This window comes from Aotus nancymaae, unplaced genomic scaffold, assembly GCF_030222135.1.
Source record: "Aotus nancymaae isolate 86718 unplaced genomic scaffold, 86718_ANA_hifiasm-v0.15.2.pri h1tg000006l, whole genome shotgun sequence".
Taxonomy (NCBI): domain Eukaryota; kingdom Metazoa; phylum Chordata; class Mammalia; order Primates; family Aotidae; genus Aotus; species Aotus nancymaae.
The window spans coordinates 77,631,386-77,654,100 of NW_026988417.1; the positions used below are offsets into that span (position 1 = coordinate 77,631,386).

General features: G+C 40.0%; 1 protein-coding gene across 6 annotated transcripts in view; it reads right to left on the reverse strand.

Moving 5' to 3' along the window:
* Window positions 1-22,715, reverse strand: part of WDFY3 (WD repeat and FYVE domain containing 3) — a 284,809-nt gene that overhangs the window by 15,260 nt on the left and 246,834 nt on the right. For all 6 annotated transcript variants that reach the window (XM_064368830.1, XM_012437733.3, XM_012437736.3 and 3 more), the window contains 6 exons: window positions 16,986-17,077; window positions 16,227-16,439; window positions 13,180-13,327; window positions 11,933-12,087; window positions 10,820-10,978; window positions 2,339-2,518 (listed from right to left, as the gene is read on the reverse strand). In XM_064368830.1, coding sequence (XP_064224900.1) covers window positions 2,339-2,518; window positions 10,820-10,978; window positions 11,933-12,087; window positions 13,180-13,327; window positions 16,227-16,439; window positions 16,986-17,077 — 947 coding nt within the window. The remainder of the gene's footprint in view (window positions 1-2,338; window positions 2,519-10,819; window positions 10,979-11,932; window positions 12,088-13,179; window positions 13,328-16,226; window positions 16,440-16,985; window positions 17,078-22,715) is intronic.

Genomic DNA, 22,715 nt, shown 5'->3' on the forward strand with positions numbered 1-22,715 from the left:
GTTATTTATTTATTTATTTTGAGACAGGGTTTTGCTCTTGTTGCCCAAGCTGGAGTGCAGTCATTCAATCTTGGCCCTGACCTCAGGTGATCCTCCCATCTCAGCCTCCCAAAGTGCTGGGATTACAGGCGTGAGCCACTGCACCCGGCCCTATGAGTTATTAAGAGATTACAAAAGCATCTTAAAAAGAAAAGACTGCTTTTGTAGTATTTGCAGCAAGTATTTCAATCCAGTAGGTGTACACTGGCTCAAATAACAACTGGCTAAAATAAAATTATCAGTAGTTAAGAACAACCCCAAAATGAAGTGCCCCAAATAATGGATTAAGCAACTGACTCAGCAACACTGCTGCATTAGGGCAGTTCTGCAGCACCCACATTTTCATAAAAGGTTCAAATGTTTGCAGGACCAACCCAAGGTGTTGTTCTGAAAACCTCTTAAACCTTTCAGACACAAAAAACAAATCTGACTCTTCTACCCTTGCACGTCCCCCACTTATTCTCAACCTGATTACACCTGCCATTATCAATTAGACACTCTAAGTGATTGACAATTACAACTGAATTCCTTTCTTTTTCCTGTTTTAATAAGTGACTACAAGATAGTTGACTAAAAGCATAATATTGAGTAACTTTTGGTAGAAATTAAAGATGCAGCATCCTTCAAGAGTAAAGCTGTCTGTGTAGGTGACAGTGTAAACATCACTCAATGACATGGCTAGAACTATTCTGTGTCATGAAGGATGGCCCTGCGGTAGGGGTGAGGGTAAGGTGGCAATGAATATGTATAGCTAAGAAGTAATGAGGCTTGGGTGGGTTCTTGTCGACTCCCAGGATGGATTTCCATACGGGGCATCGCCTACATGCTGACATACATCATCTACCTACTAATGTGATAAGCTCGTGGGGCCTCAGTCTCTGTAAACCTGACCTCAAACTTCCCCTGTTTACAGACCATCTTAGCAATGAATCCCCTCTTGTCTACTTGCTTGGTTTGTGTAGAAAGCTCCTAGATGAGGGTATTTATTTTATTTGAATTATTTCATTTATTTGTATATGAAATACATATTTCTGAAAAGAGAAAATATCTTTTTGATAATTTTTGGATCTGTTTTGAAAATAGCTCTATAAGAATTTTTCACTTGCTTGTTACCCAAATGTCACCCTTTTTACTTTCCATACTCTGATTATATTTTATTAAAAATTTCAATAAATTTCTAACATTCTTTTTTTTTTTTTGAAACTAAGTTGCACTGTATTGCCTAGGCTGGAGTACAGTGGAACGATCTCAACTCACTGCAATCTCCTCCTTCTGGGTTCAAGCAATTCTCCTGTCTCAGCCTCCCAAGTAGCTGGGATTACTGGCATCCACCAGCACGCTCGGCTAATTTTTGTATTTTTAGTAGAGACAGGGTTTCACCATGTTGGCCAGGCTGGTCTTGAACTCCTGACCTCAAATGATCCACCAGCCCTGGCCTCCCAAAGTGTGCTGGGATTACAGGCATGAGCCACCACGTCCGGCCAATTTCTAACATTCTTTTTTTTTTTTTTTTTTTGAAACACAGTCTTGTTCTGTTGCCCAAGTTGGAGTGCAGTGGCGCGATCTCAAACTCCTGACCTTGTGATCCGCCCGCCTTGGCCTCCCAAAGTGCTGGGATTACAGGTGTGAGCCACAGTGCCCGGCCAATTTCTAATATTCTTAACAAATCCTACAAATTTCTTATATTTTAAAAAACATATGCTAGAAAGCTTTGTTTTAACTGAATCTTGTTCTCTCTAATGTATGCAGCAGTGAATGGATTTTAAGACAAAACTGCTCTCTGGATTACAAACTTTTTTGCTTTCCAAATCACACTAAATCAAAGAAAATGCAGTAACTTTTATAAAATGAATGTCTATCAACTTCAAAAACAATTAACCATCTCTCAGAAAAAAAAAAATTTTTTTTTTTAAGAGATGGTGTTTTGCTATGTTTCCCAGGCTGCAGTGCAATGGCTATCACACGTACAGCCCACTATTGATCAGCACAGGAATTTTCACCTGTTCCATTTCCAACCTGAGCTGGTTCACTCCTCCTTAGGCAACCTGGTGGTCTCTGGCTTTCAGGTCACCGTATTGATGCTGACCTTAATGCAGACACCTGATGGGTATAGTGCCCTACAGCACAGAAGTCCCGGGCTGAAGCAATCCTCCTGCCTTAGCCTCCCAAGTAGCTGCAACTACAGACATGTTCACCTGAGCTCCACCATTTTTAATTTGGTTTGGCCAAGACTACTTGTTTACCTAAACATAAATGAAGTGGGCAATTTATTACTTACTGTGGGCAATTTACTACTTACTGTTAATTCATTGATACAAAGAGCAGAAACGGGAGCTCGATGCCCTCGAAGCTGGGTTAGAAATGACAGTTTGTTCAAATCCCAAATGATACAGGTTCGATCACGGGACCCACTCACAATTATGTGATAGGCTAATGATGCTGTGGCACAGGTGACGGTATCAGTGTGGCCCAGTAAGGCCTACAAATGAGAACAAACAAACAAAATCAGACTGATCTCAGTGACAGGGTTCCACAGTGACTCCTGAAGCTCCTGGATCCATCAGGAAACAGTGGCATGCATGCTGGGCAGTGAGTGACTCGAGCAGTGGTGTCTGGAGAGTGTGGAAGGCAGACCTCTTCTCTCCTCCTGCTGACTGTCCTTGTCTCAGCCCACAGGGGAAGACAGAAGCCTGGAGCATTCTGGAGGCCCTTCTCTTTGTTTTTACATTACTTCTTTCCTGGAGTCGGGCTAGGATCTTAGAAGGAAGGGGGAATGACAACTGCAACCCAGCTTGAATTTCTTGATACCATTTTTATGTAGAGGTGTATTGATGATGGGCACCAAAAATACAGAATTTAAAATCTATATCTATTCTTTTATGCCACAACCTCCTGTTCAGTCCATTCTAAGAAATTACAATAGAATGACTTTTTTACAGAAATGCATAAACTCGGGGGGTCGATCCAAGATGGCTGATTAGGAGGAACTCGGGATTGCAGCTCCGAGAGAAGGCGCAGAGGGTGAGTGGATGCCGCATTTCCAGATGGATTTTTACTGCCCACAGACCAGGAGATTCACAGGAGGAGGGGGGCAGCGGCTCGTTGAGCAGAGTGAGAGAGACTGAGTCCCCTCTGAGCTGGCAAGGGGAGCTGAAGCAGGAAGTCAAGCCAGGAGATTCCTGGGCAAGGGCGCACCACGAATCTCAGAGCCACTGCTTTGGCTGACGCAGCGGCTCACAGGGCAGCAGATTTTTACTGCCCACGGACCAGGAGATTCACAGACAGAGGAGCTCCACGGGTTGCCAATGCTGTTGGTTGGACCGGCGCGGCAGCTCGGCCAACACCTGGGCAGGGGGCAGTGGCTCCTTGTGCAGAGTGAACAAGACTGGGTCCCCTCTGGGCCAGCAAGGGGAGCTGAGGCAGGGAGTCAAGCCAAGAGATTCCCGGGCAAAGAGGGTGCCACGGGAAGCATGGCTGAACCCAGGACGGTGCAGCTCTGTGGGAGAGGGGCATCCCCCACTGGGAAACACCCTGCAGTTCCCAGGGCAATTTGCCGTAACCAAGGTAACCTGCCACTACAGAGACTCCGTCACTACAGGGGTGGGCCAACATAGTGGAAGCAGTTCTAACTACACCCATATAAACAGGACTGCAGGGAAGTTCACACGGAAGCTGGGCGGAGCCCACAGCAGCTCAGCGAAGCCTCTGCAGGCTGAGTGTGACTAGGCTGCCACCTTGTGGGCAGGAAAAACGGCAGCAAGACAGCGGAAAATCATACAGCCCTAATTCCCTGGGACAGAACACCTGGGGGGAAGAAAAGGGGGTTTATGAGTTCAGCTGCTGCAGACTTAAAATCACCAAAATCAGAAAGACAGCAACTACAAAGTCGACAGGTGGATAAATCCACAAAGATGGGAAGAAACCAGCGCAAAAAGGATGAAAACACCCAAAACCAGAACACCTCCCCTCCTACAAGGGAGCGCAACTCCTCACCAGCAAGGGAACAAGACCGGATGGAGAATGAGTGTGATGAAATGACAGAATCAGCTTTCAGAAAATGGATAATAAGAAACTTCCATGAGCTAAAAGAACATGTTCTAACCCAATGCAAAGAAACCAAGAACCTTGAAAAAAGACTTGACGAAATGCTAACGAGAATGGACAACTTAGAGAGGAATATGAGTGAATTGATGGAGCTGAAAAACACAACACGAGAACTTCGCGAAGCATGCACAAGTTTCAACAGCCGAAGTGACCAAGCAGAAGAAAGGATATCAGAGGTTGAAGATCAACTCAATGAAATAAAATGAGAAGGCAAGATTAGGGAAAACAGAGTAAAAAGGAATGAACAAAGTCAACAAGAAATATGGGACTATGTGAAAAGACCTAATCTACGTTTGATAGGTGTACCTGAATGTGACGAAGAGAATGCATCCAAGCTGGAAAATACTCTTCAGGATATTATCCAGGAAAATTTCCCCAACCTAGCAAGGCAGGCCAATATTCAAGTCCAGGAAATACAGAGAACACCACAAAGATATTCCTCTAGAAGAGCAACCCCAAGGCACATAATCATCAGATTCACCAGGGTCGAAATGAAGGAGAAAATACTAAGGGCAGTCAGAGAGAAAGGTCGAGTTACCCATAAAGGGAAGCCCATCAGACTCATAGCAGATCTCTCAGCAGAAACCCTACAGGCCAGAAGAGAGTGGGGGCCGATATTCAACATCCTTAAAGAAAAGAACTTTCAACCCAGAATCTCATATCCAGCCAAACTAAGCTTCATAAGTGAAGGAAAAGTAAAATCCTTTGAGAACAAGCAAGTACTCAGAGATTTCATCACCACCAGACCAGCTTTACAAGAGCTCCTGAAGGAGGCACTACACATAGAAAAGAACAACCAGTACCAGCCACTCCAAAAACACACGAAATGGTAAAGAGCATCAATACAATGAAGAATCTGCATCAACCAATGGGCAAAACAGCCAGCTAGCATCAAAATGACAGGATCAAATTCACACTTAACAATATTAACCCTAAATGTAAACAGACTAAATGCCCCAATCAAAAGACACAGACTGGCAAATTGGATAAAAAGCCAAAACCCATCAGTGTGCTGTATCCAGGAAACCCACCTCACATGCAAGGATACACAAAGGCTCAGAATAAAGGGATGGAGGAAGATTTACCAAGCAAATGGACAGCAAAAAAAAGCAGGAGTTGCAATTCTCATCTCTGATAAAATAGACTTTAAAGCAACAAAGATCAAAAGAGACAAAGAAGGACATTACATAATGGTAAAAGGATCAATGCAACAAGAAGAGCTAACGATCCTAAATATATATGCACCTAATACAGGAGCACCCAGATACATAAGGCAAGTTCTTAAAGACTTACAAAGAGACCTAGACTCCCACACAATAATAGTGGGAGACTTCAACACACCATTGTCAATATTAGACAGATCAACGAGACAGAAAATTAACAAGGATATCCAGGATTTGAACTCAGACCTGGAACAAGCAAACCTAATAGACATATACAGAACTCTCCACCCCAAATCCACAGAATATACATTCTTCACAGCACCACATCACACCTACTCTAAAATTGACCACATAATTGGAAGTAAATCACTCCTCAGCAAATGCAAAAGAACGGAAACCATAACAAACAGTCTCTCAGACCAGTGCAATCAAGTTAGAACTCAGAATTCAGAAGCCAACCCAGAACGGCACAGCCTCATGGAAAATGAACAACTTTCTCCTGAATGTTGACTGGATAAACAATGAAATGAAGGCAGAAATAAAGATGTTCTTCGAAACCAACGAGAACGAAGACACCACATACCAGAATCTCTGGGACACATTTAAAGCAGTCTCTAGAGGAAAATATATAGCAATAAGTGCACACATGAGAAGAAAGGAGAGATCTAAAATTGACACCTTATTGTCAAAATTGAAAGAGCTAGAGGAGCAGGATCAAAAAAACTCAAAACCTAGCAGAAGACAGGAAATAACTAAGATCAAAGCAGAATTGAAGGAGATAGAGACACGAAAAACCCTTCAAAAAATCAATAAATCCAGGAGCTGGTTTTTTGAAAAGATCAACAAAATAGACAGACCACTATCCAGACTAATAAAAAAGAAAAGAGAGAATAACCAAATAGATGCAATAAAAAATGATAAAGGGGGTATCACCACAGATTCCACAGAAATTCAAACCATCATCAGAGATTATTACAAACAACTCTATGCACATAAACTAGAAAACCTGAAAGAAATGGATAAATTCCTGGACAGTTGCCTCCTCCCAAGCCTAAACCAGGAAGAAGTCAAAACCCTGAATAGACCAATAACAAGGTCTAAAGTCGAGGCAGCAATTAAGAGCCTACCACCCAAAAAAAGCCCAGGTCCAGATGGGTTCACAGCTGAATTCTACCAGACATACAAAGAGGAACTGGTACCATTCCTACTGAAACTATTCCAAACAATCCAAAAAGAGGGAATCCTTCCCAAATCATTTTATGAGACCAACATCATCCTAATACCAAAACCTGGCAGAGGCTCAACAAGAAAAGAAAACTACAGGCCAATCTCCAAGATGAACATAGATGCAAAAATCTTCAATAAAATACTGGCAAGCCGATTGCAACAGCACATCAAAAAGCTTATCCACCATGATCAAGTAGGATTCATCCCGGGGATGCAAGGCTGGCTCAATATACGCAAGTCTATAAATGTAATTCACCACATAAACAGAACCAAAGACAAAAACCACGATTATCTCAATTGATGCAGAGAAGGCCTTCGACAAAATTCAGCAGCCCTTTATGCTAAAAACTCTCAATAAACTAGGTATTGACGGAACGTATCTCAAAATAATAAAAGCTATTTATGACAAACCGACAGCCAATATCATACTGAATGGGCAAAAACTGGAAGCATTCCCTTTGAAATCGGGCACTAGACAAGGATGCCCTCTCTCACCACTCCTATTCACTATAGTACTGGAAGTTCTAGCCAGAGCAATCAGGCAAGAAAAAGAAATAAAGGGTATTCAATTAGGAAAGGAGGAAGTCAAATTGTCTCTATTTGCAGATGACACGATTGTATATCTAGAAGATCCCATCATCTCAGCCCAAAATCTCCTGAAACTGATAAGCAACTTCAGCAAAGTCTCAGGATACAAAATCAATGTGCAAAAATCACAAGCATTCCTATACACCAATAACAGACTTAAAGAGAACCAAATTAAGAACAAACGGCCATTCACAATTGCTACAAAGAGAATAAAATACCTAGGAATACAACTAACAAGGAACGTAAAAGACCTCTTCAAGGAGAACTACAAACCACTGCTCAACGAAATAAGAGAGGACACAAACAGATGGAGAAACATTCCATGTTCATGGTTAGGAAGAATCAATATCGTGAAAATGGCCATATTGCCCAAAGTAATTTACAGATTTAACGCTGTCCCCATCAAGCTACCAATGACCTTCTTCACGGAACTGGAAAAAACCACCTTAAACTTCATATGGAACCGAAAGAGAGCCCGCATAGCCAAGTCAATTCTAAGCAAAAAGAACAAAGTGGGAGGCATCACACTACCGGACATCAAACTCTACTACAAGGCTACAGTAATCAAAACAGCATTGTACTGGTACCAAAACAGAGATATAGACCAATGGAACAGAACAGAGGCCTCGGAGGTGACACAACATATCTACAACCACCCGATCTTTGACAAACCTGATAAAAACAAGCAATGGGGAAAGGATTCCCTGTTCAATAAGTGGTGTTGGGAAAACTGGCTCGCCATATGCAGAAAGCAGAAACTCGACCCCTTCCTGACACCTTACACTAAAATTGACTCCAGATGGATTAAAGACTTAAACATAAGACCTAACACCATAAAAACACTAGAAGGAAACCTAGGGAAAACCATTCAGGACATAGGCGTAGGCAAGGACTTTATGACCAAAACACCAAAAGCATTGGCAACAAAAGCCAAAATAGACAAAGGGGACCTAATCAAACTCCACAGCTTCTGCACGGCAAAAATCGGCAACCAACAGAATGGGAAAAAATTTTTGCAGCCTACCCGTCTGACAAAGGGCTGATATCCAGAATTTACAACGAGCTAAAACAGATTTACAAGAAAAAAACAAACAAGCCCATTCAAAAATGGGTGAAGGATATGAACAGATACTTTACAAAAGAAGACATATATGCGGCCAACAAGCATAATGCAAATCAAAACTACATTGAGATACCATCTCACGCCAGTTAGAATGGCGATCATTAAAAAATCTGGAGACAACAGATGCTGGAGAGGATGTGGAAAAATAGAACACTTTTACACTGTTGGTGGGAGTGTAAATTAGTTCAACCACTGTGGAAGACAGTGTGGCGATTCCTCAAGGACCTAGAAATAGAAATTCCATTTGACCCAGCAATCCCATTACTGGGCATATATCCAAAGGATTATAAATCGTTCTACTATAAGGACACATACACACGAATGTTCACTGCAGCACAGTTTACAATAGCAAAGACCTGGAACCAACCCAAATGCCCATCGATGATAGACTGGACAGGAAAAATGTGGCACATATACACCATGGAATATTATGCAGCCATCAAAAACGATGAGTTTGCGTCCTTTGTAGGGACATGGATGAACCTGGAAACCATCATTCTCAGCAAACTGACACAAGAACACAAAATCAAACACGGCATGTTCTCACTCATAGGAGGGTGTTGAACAATGAGAACACATGGACACAGGGAGGGGAGCACTATACACTGGGGTCCGTTGTGGGGGAGTGGGGGGGACAGTGGGGGGGTGGGGAGTTGGGGAGGGATAGCATGGGGAGAAATGCCAGATATAGGTGAAGGGGAGGGAGGCAGCAAATCACACTGCCACGTATGCACCTATGCAACAACCTTGCATGTTTTTCACATGTACCCCAAAACCTAAAATGCAATTAAAAAAAAATGCATAAACTGTGAGAACCACATGGTTGTAGCACATGGTCTACAACAGACAAAGGGAGAATGTGGTCCTGAGGCGTCAACATGCTGACGTCCTGCTGCCAATGGGAGATATCTGAATATCTATGCCTGAGAGGAATTCCTTCTTCAAACTAGAAAAAGAACTTCCCTCTTTTGCTGGAATATGAAGAGAAACAGAACCCACGGAAATGGCAAAGTGTGAAAATAAGCAAATATTCGGAAGAAAAAGATTTAGATTACTGTTTGTAGATCCTGAGTATTTAGAATGGGCCATCTGCCCTGACAGAAAAATATGTCTGCTTAATAATAAGTTGGCTTCATTCGCTGCCTTCCACACATTGGGTTGTAAGAGGTCACCTCCTAGTGTACATTTGGGGAAAGCCTTGGGTGTAAATCAGTGTAAACTTGGAGGAGAGATTTTTCTATCACATAGAGTAGGTATTTTTTATAGATTGAAGGTTGATCAATTTTTTAATACTTTCAAGAGAGAACTATCTGTGCATACACATAAAATATACACACACACCCCTATATATATGTTGTATGTATAATACAAAAAAAATGAGTTGGCTTAAATTTTGGTCATATAGACAACTTTACTTCATGCTTAGCAAACCCCAGGAGACTATTTTAAGTAGGAAGTCTTTTTTTACTGGCACATTACTTTCAAAGTGAATTTTCTAAATGGAAAATATTTGTAAGCAGAATTTGGATCAGCAAAATGTACTATTAACCTTGTATTCTGTTCACGACTTTTTCTCTCTTTATATGGCTTGCCTCAGGACCCAGCAATTCTGTGAAGTTTCTGGCCTATATAGATGATTCAGTTTTATACTGAACAGGGGTTCAATTTTTTCCACAGGTATTTACGACACCACTGTTTGAGTTTGGCTTTCAAATAGCTTTGAAGTCAGACAGAACTTAATTTAAATTATACCTTTACTGCTAGGTGTGACTTTAGACTTGTGTCTTGACCTCTCTAACCTGTGTCTTTTTCAGGGGTAAAATAGGGCTAATAACTATCTTGTAGAATTGTGTGGACTGGACTTTTGTATTTGTAGAATACTCAACACAATCCTCTGAAATAGCAGGTGCTCAATAAATGATTAGTGGTATTGTTACATTATTTTTCAAATTTGTATCATTAAAAATACTTAGATATGTGCTCCTTATTTAAAAAATACCTTACGGTAAGTTCTCTCACAAATCAAATGTTAAGAAATGGCTTAATTATAAAAGGACTTTTGCTTTAAGTAAAAATTAATAATAGAATCATGTATGTAACAGGCAATCAAAAATACTTGTTAATTAAAAAATCAAGGGCTCTACTGAATACATTCATGGGTTTGGCATGTCCTTAAGGATATGACAAGTGAAAAAAGAGAAAAACAAAGAATAAGAAATTTAGTGGCAGATAAATGGAAATCACCCTGGAAGGAAACTGATACGAGTCAACAGCAAACATAATTCAGTTTGCAAAAATTCAATTTAGATTTTTGCATTTATATTACTTAAATACTATGTACCTAAAGATAACTTTCTTCAGATTTTAACAAAGCAACTGGCTTAGATCATTGTTAGAAACAGCCTATACTGATTTCCTTTTTTTTAAAAAAGTATTTCTAGTAACAGAACGTAACTTTGGTTTTGTCCATTATATCTGAAGTACCTCATAATTAAGGAAGCTTTTTAGTTCCTACAGGGTGTAGGCATGAGAGACAGAATATATCCCTCTTGGCATTTTCTACGTTCTCTGTTACCTGTTTGAGGGTGAGGGTCTTGGCCTTTTCTTTGGAGGTGCCCATCTCCCACACACACACAACTGTGCTTGTTCCACCTGTGATGACCAGCTTGGGGTTGGGGCAGATTGCACAGAGAATCTGGCCCCACTCAGACAAGCATTCATAAACAGTCACAGCCTGTAAAGTAAAACGGATGTGAGACACACATGCCATTAAGTGCTACAGATTTCTGAAATTCAAGGAGCAGAAGCTGAGTGAAGGTGCCAGCACCCCACCGGCAAATAGCAGCTCACATTCTGAGCTAGCTTTAGTTCAGCAGCATATCCACTGAATCTCTACCCTAAACTACCCCACCACCTCCCAACTATTGTTGCTGCTGAAAGCCATAATCAAAAAGGACTTTTTCATAATAGGGGTCTCTGGTTTCTCCAGATTGGGAAAATGATGCTCAAATTGTGTGACCTATGGAAGGTGTGGCAAAAGGATGCATTTGCTGTAGACAGAATGTAAAAAGAGAGTGTGACTACTGCTGTTTAAGGAGAGTATCAACAAAATGAAATTGTGTTACAAAGCAACATGACAGGCTGTGCAGATTCTTTTTGTCTTGCGTTTGGGAGGGGACTGTTGGAAGGCAAACACAGGGTACTAAAGAATCACTACAGATTGTCTCTCCAAGAGGTACTTATGGGACCTAAAATAGTTGCTGTTGCTTCTTGTGGGATGGGGCAACAGGTTTTCTGCCAGCTTGTTTGTAGCACTAAAATGAAAAGTGGGGCAGATGGTGACTCATCAAAAGGAGGCTATTCTGGTTGACAGAAATGCTGAGCACCTTGCTGGCTAGGATATCTCGGAGGAATTATTTGAGCAAGAAGGAAACTGCTAGCCCCTATTACACAACTTTCCAAAAGAGGCTTGTTCTGCAGAAAACATGACATCTCTGTGAGCTCTTTTATCCTGCTCTCATTCAGTGAAGCTCTCCTTTCCCCAAAGGGGAAAGCTCATCTTTCTTTGGGGTTTGGAGGAACAACTGACAAGCTCTTGGACTGGGTTGTCCCCAACCCTATTAGTCAGATAGGATATCCGAACTACGAAAGAGCAAGATTAAATGGGTAGGCAGGGAATAATGCAAACCTTGTCTGACTCATAGGTTCCCAGTCTGCAACTGAGGTCTGCATAGCCCCAAGCGAAAGTTTTATTCCAGGTTGGTGGGATAAGAACCTTATTCTGTTCCACAGCAAGAATACCTTTATCTGTACATACAATTTGTCCCACAGGTTCTTTGAGTTCTAGATAAAAGAAATCATGACATTAGGACAGGAACAGGAAAAAGTAATATCATTATCTCATAGGGGATGATAAAGTAATTTCCAATATTTATACAAATCAAGCATCATGACACCTACATTGAAACAATATGAACTCAGAAATAGAGCTGAGCTTTTGAATCTCCTACAAGACCTGCTGGGTGGAATGTTGATCTTAACAGGTCCTCTGCAGGACTTCCCTCCAGCTTTCCTATTTCCGGGCACTCTCTGGTTTGGTTACTACCAATTAGGTCTGCCTCCTATAGGGTTGTACAGAGTAATCTGGGATGCTCCCCAGAATGTCATAGGGACACAGATCATCAACAAATCTATGTTTTTAATCTCTCCCAAGTTATAGCCAGCCCTTAGACTTCCCTTAAGGAAGGTCATGTCATTCCCCAAGAGGCATGGACTCATTGTTCCACACCAGCACTCTGCTGAACACATTACTACTCCAGAAGAATCGCCAGCAGTGACTGATGCTGGCACAGAACAGAGTCTGTGTAATGAGGACAAATGGCATAGAATGACACACAATTTAAGCAGACTTTGTTTTAAGCCACAACTTCAAGATTTTGCAAAACTCTATTTTTTTCATTCTAAGGGGAAAAACCTATTTGAAAAAATATTTTTAGATATCCAATTATATCATTAAATAAAAGATAGATGTCATTTCACTGGCAGATTAAAAATACGTCCTTTTACTAATATTTTGGATAGGCAGTATACACTTCAATGAGAATGAAATTATGAAGACAAACTTTTTTCTACCTATAAAGTTGAAGTCACAAGATTTTGGTATTTTAGAGTTTTGACTATCTTAAAGAGGAGAGAGAAGCCTTTTTGGTTCTTTCTGATATAAAGTCCAACAAGCCAAAAAAAGAAAACAGAGAAAAAAGAAGGAAAAAGAGAAAATATAAATACTAGTAGGTATTTAGTAATTTAACACAAAATGTATGGCATTTGTTAAACAAATTATGCTATTGTCAAAAAGCAAATTTGTTATTGTTAAACTGGGATTATGAAATAGTCCCATTAAATCATCAATCAAAACTTTACTTCTCATTATCTTACCTTTTACAGGTGTTAGAGAAGGCCTCAAGTTGTCTAGATGATGAAAAAAGATCTTGTCACTTGTAGATCCTGGTAGGACAGAGATTCCTGCATTGTCTCCATTGAGTCGACTTCTCACTCGCTTTGGTGGATGAGGTTTTTTAAATAACTGGTATGAAAGAAGATGACACACTTTATAATGAAAGACAACACTTATAAGCCCTTTTATATGCCAGGCATTGTGTTCTTATTTCACGTAAGGTTCACAAGAACCATTAGGTGCTATATTATCCCCATTTTACACCTGAGAAAAGAAATTCGAAGAGGCTGTGAAGGTGGCCAGGAACTCACACCTGAATAAGCAGGGACAGAACTATGATACTAAGGTGTGGGTGTTCTGTTCTATGCTAAACTGAGTTCACAATAACTTTACAAAAGAAAGTTAATCTACAGTTGATTGACAATTATTTTCCAATGACATTCAAAAGTTGATGCTTTGTAGCCCAATATACCATTCCGTGCCATTGAAGGCAGGCAGACATTCTATCTAATTGGATTATTTTTGGTTTCAATGTGGCCTTTACGTGATTTAGAAACATCATTTTGGTGTCTTAAAAAGGTGCTACTGATTTGCTGAAAGTGCGAACATTACCAACTTCTTTGTACTTTGCTATGTTGTAAAGGGAAAAAAGAAAAAGTGTTACATCATCATTCAGTATTTCTACAGGATTAAAAATATTAATGGCTGGGCGCTGTGGCTCATGCCTGTAATCCCAGCACTTTGGGAGCCCAAGGTGGATGGATCACGAGGTCAGGAGTTCGAGACCAGCCTGGCCAATATGGTGAAACTCCGTCTCTATTAAAAATAAAAAAATAGCTGGGTGTGGTGGTGCACGCTTGTAGTCCCAGCTACTTGGGAGGCTAAGGCAGGAGAATCACTTGAACCCAGGAGGTAGAGGTTGCAGTGAGCCAAGACTGTGCCACTGCACTCCAGCCTGGAGTGACAGAGAAAGACTCTGTAAAAAAAAAAAAAAAAAATTAATGTCCATTTAAGATGACTATTTTTCAATTATTATAAATCTTTGAGACAGGCACAGAGTAGTTTCCGTTGGAAAACTAGTATTTGAGGAGGAGATCTGAAAAGCTTTAAATGAAATGAGATTTAAGATGAATATAACACCATCACACTTTGTGAATTAGACATTTTGGGTTTCCAGGAGGAAAAAACAGAAAAAATTCTTTGTTCAGAGTAATATACACGTTCCAGGCTCTTAAACTTTTAAACGTCTTGTTCCTATTTTATCTACATACAGGACCATGAGATCAGGCTTCTCTAAAAATACATACTTTGAAAGCACATTCATGAATGTGCATTTACTGAAGCACTTTTATGTGAGGACCTAAGGATAGAGCGCTACGCCAGGCTGAGGGTATATTAATGACATATGGAGATGACGACCATAAAGCCTACATTTTTGAGGATGGTTTTACTTGAAAGTACTCTCTATTACTCAATGTATGTCCCAGAAATATGTTGGCATCCAAATGATACTTCCCAGACTTCTGGCCTCTTCTACTTCAAAGTAGCACAAAAATCCTGCAACAGTGCGAGTGTCTTTGATTTTTATGTTCACAATACATATTTCACCTAGGGTATGAAAGATGGCTGCAGTCCTTCTAACTCTCAGGAAAAAGATATTAACTAAATATAGGTATAGTTAATATCCTTCAACTGTAAATAGAGTTTATCAGCAAACATTTCGCTTTAAAAGTAAACATGGTCAGGTGCCGTATCATGCCTGTAACCTCAGCACTTTGGTAGCTAAGGTGGGAGGACTGCTTGAGTTTAGGAGTTCACGACCATCCTGGGCAACATAATGAGACCCTATCTCTATAAAATAAAAGTAAACATGCTTCTTTTATCAGGGTATCAGACTGCACTGTGAATGATACAGTTACAGCATGTCCTGCTATCAATCATGGCTTTTCTACATACAGAGATGTGCCATTGTTTCGTGTGTTCTCAAGTGTCAGTCCTGGAAATCTCAAAAAGGTTAACCTACAAAAAGGGAGTCTGTAGAGACATCTAAAGCAGGAACAGAGAAGGTAGCCAGGATCAAAGTATGAGCCACTGGTACTTAGTAAAGGTGGGTGGTCTGACCAGCTAGTCAAAGTGTGCCTTCTCCACACTGTGCTGCAGTTACTCCTGGTGTAACGCAGCCCTCCTGCCATACCTCGGACAATGGGGATGAGAGAAGGGATGGAGGTTTGATCATCGCTGAACATGAAACAGACCTACAGTATCTGGGTGCTGAGAGGTTTAGATCTTGGTCTTCCTCTCCAAATTCCAGAAGGTGGTGAGGGCAGCTATTGCATGTCCTAGGCATTCCTATGGCATGTGCTCTCACAGAGAAGCACTTATTATGCCTATGTCAATAATTTAACCCAATCCGTTGTTATTTGTTCCCTGAACTAGTACAACAGCTTTCCAAGTGGTTTTCTGCTCCCCATTTGGCTCCCCAGAAGAGAGTGAGAGAGAGAGAGAGAGAGAGAGAGAGAGAGAGAGAGAGAGAGAGAGAGAATGAGTGTATGTGTGTGTATGTGTGTGGTGTGTCTGTGTGACAGAAACAGACAGAGAGAAAGAGAGAGGCATAGAGTAGTTTATTCTGATGGAGGCCAGAATGAACTTCTGAAGTTTAAATGTGACCATGTCATTTCTCTGCCTAAAATCAGCACTGGTTTCCCACTGGTCTCCAGACAAAACCCCTCTGTATGTGGCCTATAAGGCCTCTCCTGTTACATCTTATGCAGGCTTGAGAAAGCACATTCTGCATTAGTCTGTAAGGGATAATTCATTCTCTTTAAACAAAATTTTTATTTAATTAGACTATGAAAGTGAGAAAAAAGCAACAATCTAGGAATCTATCAAAATACTATGTAATATTTATGGCTCTTTATTAAGTTAATCTAAACTTGATTATTTTGTGGTCATCTATAATCTACAGAAATGTTACAAAATTTACAAAGTGAAACAGAGTACATCAATGCTAAGAAAAGAACACCCATACCTGTTTAGGGATCTGACCAAAGTTATTAATGAACCCAATTGTGGCTGTCTCCTTTAGTGGGTCATTGATGTTGTAGATATCCACTTGACCCTCATAAAAAAGATGATGGAAGACATTTACAGCTTCTACTGCAGCAGGGCCTTGCTGTTTATAGCCGAAGATTAAGTCAATCCACTCATGGAGATGGGCACTCACGTAATCACACTCCAAAGCCTGTAATTTCAAACACAGGTTCAGTCACTGGCTGACTTTTATTACTTGCTCAGAGACTAGAAAAACCTTGGTAAGTTGTCAATAGGAACTAAAATAACTAAAAATCATAAAAACAACATAGTAGTCCCCTCCCATTTGAGGTTTCACTTTCTAACATTTCAGTTACCTGAAGTAAACCATGGTGTGAAAATATTACTGTGTTTATGACAGAAAGATAGATCGATCATATTCACATAGCTCTTAGTATATCATTATGATTGATCTACTGTTAGTTATTATTCTTAATTTCTTACTGTGCCTGATATATAAATTAAACTTTATCAGAGCTATATATGTCTAGGAAAATAAATAGTTTATATATATATGGTTTGGTACTATTCCTGGTTTTGGGCACCTACTGGGGTTCTTGGGATGTGTCCCCTGTAGATAAGGGGGCCTGGTTGTATTAGTAACAAATGAGGGATACTCTGTTAGAAGTCCTCTCTTTGTATTATGTTCAGTGACCAAATTAAATTCAACTTCAACTGCAAAGTGTACTTCCGTTACCTCTCGGTGGACTCTGATGAATTCTCGTGGATCCCCTTTTGCCCAGGGTGGAAGGATAACATCTCCAAGCTTGGTGCCATTTTGTTTACAGCCTGTGCAATTGGATACATTTTTTTAAAAATGGGATAAATGGTAACTTTACATTAATCTGACAGAGAAATGGTGGGTTAGTTTCATTACCAGAACTCTAAAAGGACCTCGGAGATCATTGACTTCTAGCATCCCCCAAAACTGCTCCTCAGAGCACTCTAGCAGAAAGAGTTACTAAGTCAGCAAAACTGAGGCCCTCACTGCCAATGTCTTCAGGAAATGCTGAATTATACAAAGTGAGACATGCTTCTTTCTGCAGTCTTCAGAGCAGGACTCCTCAGAGGTTTAATATGCTAATATGCACTGCCCTTCTCTAAGAGGGATATCAAACACAAAATGTCTGAAATTTAATTGATCACAGGACTCCTTTTCAGCAAAACATTTTGTGGGGGTACTGTTTTGAATTTCCTGGAAACAATCTCCTGGAGATATCTGTAACACAAGAGGTTTCTCATATCACTGACTCTTAGGTTCTCAAAAGAGCTCTGTAGAAATGGCATGTACTTTGCAGTAAGCATTCTTATTTAAAAAGTGCAATCTGAAATAACTTTTTGCTGTTATTGCATCATTTAGCAGAAAAAAATATTTGGAAAAACTATAGGGCTACCTATCAACAACAAAAAATATGGTGTGATAGGCATATAAATAATATTTATTCCATATAAACTTATTTTAAGTAACAGCTAATTTCTAAAATATAAAAGAAACCATTCACTATGAAATCTATCCACAACAAAATATATTAAATTTGGCTGCATCTAAGGAAAAAGGTGTTTTTCATTTTTTGAAATATACCAAAAATATCCCTTTAGCTTACAGAGTTTTTGTAGGTTCAAATCAGATTATCACTGTAAAAAAATGAGTCTATAAACAACAATGTTGACTCACTAGTTTAACAGCAGTTGGTTAGATAAATACTTGTATTGGAAATTTTCATAGAGAAGTCCAATTGTTCAAATTTTAGAACACAAAGTCAATTCCAAGTGAAAGCAAGTAAAATATTTCCCTTAGAAACAATCTTGCCTTTATCATTGCTAGTTGATGGTTTATTTACAATGTGATATTGAGTGGTATAAATCAGTTTATTGTTTAAAGGAATGTCTTGAGTTGGTTGGAAAAGTTACCATATGATTTAAGAAAAAAATAAATTATTACAACCCTTCCTCCTAAACCATACACACTTCACACTCTGTTGAATCCCCCTAAAATGCCCCCAGGCCTAACTTTTTGGTAATAATAAGCAGGTAAAAGGCTACTTGATATAGAAATTACTTTTCAAAATTTTGCTATAAGTCTTGAAGATTTATGATAGAATTTTATTTTATGAGCACTATATGCAATTTTAAAGTGACATATAAAGGTAACATAGTATGTAGAAAAGCCTTTGTCTAATTCTGCTTTTTTTTGTTTTTTGAGATAGGGTCTTGCTCTGTTGCCCAGGCTGGAGTGCAGTGATATAATCATGGCTCACTTCAGCCCTGAGCTCCTGGCCTCAAGCGATCCTCCCAGGCAGCATCCCAAGTAGCTAGGACTACAGGCACGTGCCACCACGCCTGGCTAATTATTTTATTTTGAAGAGACAAGGTTTTGCTCTGTTGCTCAAGCTAATCTTGAACTCCTGGCCTCAAGTGATCCTCCCACCTTGGCCTCCCAAAGGACTTGAATTATAGGCAAGAGCCATAATGTCTGGCCCTTATTTTTGCTCTTCTGAAGCCCTCCTCCATGTGTATTCAAGAACGTAAGAACAACAAGACCCCAAGGTGAGTATTATTTATCTCACAGCAACGGAAAAAAAGTCCAAGTGCTTTTTCTTTCTTTCTTTTTATCTTTTGAGACAGAGTCTTGCTCTGTTGCCTAGGGTGGAGTGCAGTGGCGTGATCTTGGCTCACTGCAACCTCTGTCTCCCGGGTGATTCTTGTGCCTCAGCCTTCTGACTAGCTAGAATTACAGGCACATACAACAATGCCAAGCTAATTTTTGTATTTTTAGTAGAGATGAGTTTTTACCATGTTAGCCAGGCTGGTCTCGAACACTTGGTCTCAAGCAATCTGCCCACCTCAGCTTCCCAAAGTGCTGGGATTACAGGAGTGAGCCACTGTGACTGGCCCTAAGTGCGTACGTGAAGAGGCAAACTGTTTTTTTTTTTTTTCTATTTGGGTGAAATTCACATAAGGTCAACCATTTAAAGTGAACAATTCAGTGGCATTTAGTTCAGATATAATGTTACGCAACCATGATCTCTATCTTGTCCCAAAGCATTTTTTATCACCCCAAAAGTAATCTTGTACTTGTTAATCAGTAGCTGCCCCTATTACTATCACCACAGGCCCCAGAACACCAATCCGTGTCCTGTCTCTGTGGACTTACCTGAGTATTTCCTATAAATGGAAATGTACAATATGTGACCTTTTTTGTCTGGCTTCTTTCATTTTGCATAATGTTTTTGAGGTTCAGCCACACTATAGTATTTAATGTCTCATTGACTTTCATGGATGAATAATATTTCATTGTATGTATATGCTACAACTGGTTTATCCAATCATCACTTGATAGACATCTGGGCTGTTTCTACCATTTGGTTATTATGAATAATGCTACTATGAACATGCTCATACACATACTTACTTGAGTTGCATTTTCAGTTCTATATACCAAGGAGTGGAACTGCTGGGTCATATGGTAATTCTGTTTAACTCTTTGAGGAACTGCCAAACTGCTTCCCACAGTGGCTAAACCATTTTATGCTCCCACTAGCAATGTATGAGGGTTCTAATTTTTTTTATTTTTTATTTCTTGAGACAGAGTCTTGCTCTGTCGCCCAGGCTGGAGTGCAGTGGTGGGATCTTGGCTCACTGCAACCTCCGCCGCCCAGGTTCAAGCAATTCTCCTGTCTCAGCCTCCCGAGTAGCTGGGACTACAGGCACACACTACCACATCCAGCTAATTTTTGTATTTTAGTAGGGACAGGGTTTCACCATTTTGGTCAGGCTGGTCTCGAATTCTTGACCTCAGATGATCCACCCAAATTGCTAGGATTACAGGCATGAGCCACTGTGCACAGCCTGAAGGTTCTAATTTTTCTACATCTTTGCCAGCCCTGGTTATTTTTCAGTTCACCCCACCCAATTATGGCCATCCTAGTAAATATCAAGTGGTATCTCATTGCAGTTTTCATTTGCATTCCGCTAATAACTAATGACGTTGAGCATCTTTTCATGAGTTTACCGGCCATTTGTATAGCTTATGTGGAAAATTGTCTCTTCAAGTCCTTTGCCCATTTTCCAACTGGATTGTTGTCTTTTTGTTGTTGAAATATAAGAGTTGTTTATATTCTGGATACTAGATCCTTATTAGATACATTATTTGCGAATGTTATCTTCCATTCTATAGGCATCTATCATATTTAAGAATCCATGGCCAACCAAATTCAAGATCATGAAGATTTACCCCTATGTTTTCTCATAAGAAATTTATGATTTTAGGTTTTATATGCAAACAGTGTTCTGTCTTGTTTTGTTTTTGAGACAGGGTGTGACTTTATCACTCAGGCTGGAGTGTAGTGGCATGAACATGGCTCACTGCAGCCTCAACCTCCTGGGCTAAAGTGATTCTCTACCTGAGCCTCCTGAGTAGCTGGGACTACAGGTGCACATCACCATGCTGGCTAATTTTTGTATTTTTTGTAGAGATGAGGTTTTGCCATATTGAACAGGTTGGTCTTGAACTCCTGAGCTCAAGTGATCCACCCACCTTGGCCTCCCAAAGTGCTAGGATCACAGGCATGAGCCACCATGCCCAGACCAACCACTGTTTTTTAAAGTATGTTATTTCAAAGAGGGAAGATAATTTGTTATGAGGGTGAATGTGACAAAGGTACATCCTCCTTTTTTTTTTTTTTAGTCATTTTAAAAGTAGATTGGTTGGTTGGGTTTGTAAGTGGTCTGTCTGGAACACCTTTGTAACATGGATTATCATAACTGATAGACATTTCTGGAAGATTATGAACTATCTCTTTCCTTCTGCACCTCTCCCATATTTGTCTCTTTGACAGTGGTCTGCCTAGGGAAGGCAGCAACATTCTCCAAAGGTGAATTATAATGAACATAAGAAAACACTAATGTGGCCATGCATGGTGGCTCACACCTGTAAACCCAGCACTTTGAGAAGCCAAGGCAGGTGGATCACTTGAGGTTAGGAGTTCGAAACCAGCCTGGCCAACATGGAGAAACCCCATCTCTACTAAAAATACAAAAAGAATTAGCCAGGCATGGTGGTACATGTAATCTCAGCTACTTGGGAGGCTGAGGTATGAGAATCGCTTGAACCTGTAAGGTGGGGGTTGCAGTGAGCAGATATCATACTACTGCATTCCAGCTTGGGCTATAGAGCAAGACTCTGTCTTCAAAAAAAAGGAAAATGCTAACATGCATTCATAGTCAAAGGCTATAGCACATATTTGTTGACTGTCCTTGTTGACTATTCTATTCTTTTGGGAAAACTCACCACTTTCTCTAACTCTAAGTCCTAAAGTTTTGTCTTTAGCTGCTCAAGGGTGAGCTCTAGGCACAATTGGAGGTAATGAAACTCAATTTCAGGAATTTTGCTAGGGGCTGTGGAGCAAGTCTTGTTATCTTTCCCATTAGATCCAATTTCATAAAGGTAGAGTTGCTGATGGACAATTAAATACATAAAAATTATCTTTAGAAAACTTCAAATAGAAGTATCTTTCATATGTATGGGATACAAATACTTCTCTGTATTTTCTGTTCATGAAAATTTAGAGGTAGTACAGTTATAATTTATGTGCTGAACTCTTATAAGACAGTGGAAAATACAGGAAGTGAAAAAATACAAAACGACAAGTATCTGGCAGGAATATTCTAACATGGAAACAATGGAATTCTGGTATTCTTTAAAAGAAATACTCAGAAGCATAGATCAGCAAGCTGTGTTCCAAGAAACTGTAACCAAAGTCAATTCCACTTCCTCTAACTGCCAGATAATATAAAAACAGCACTGATAAAATTTTTCTCCTTTTTATAATTGCTGATTTGGTCCTGTTTTTCTAGAAAATAGAGCCCTTACAGATAAAGAAAAGGGATTTACTTAAAGTTATTCTGAAATTCTAATTTTAAAATACATTAGCATATAAACCGAGAATGTCTTAGGTAATACATGGGATTAAAACAATATGTGAAAAATGTGGGTATACCGCTCTTAGCTATCAATGGGTTTCAATAGTAATACTTTTCAAATAAATTTTCACTTTATCTTTGTTTTCATCAAAACAATAAAATTCTAAATGTTGGAAGTAATCTGTGTCAATATTTATTTATTTAAACATGAAGTCTCACTCTGTTGCCCAGGCTGGAGTGCAGTTCACAATCTCAGCTCACTGCAACCTCCACCACCCAGGTTCAAGCAATTTTCCTGCCTCAGCCTCCCAATTAGCTGGAATTACAGGTGCCCACCACCACGCCCGACTAATTTTTGTATTTTTAATAGCGATGGGGTTTTGCCATGCTGGCCAGGCTGGTCTAGAACTCCTGAACTCAAGTGATCTGCCTACCTTAGCCTCCCAAAGTGCTGGGATTACAGGTGTGAGCCACTGAACCCAGCCCATGTCAATTTTTAAATGTC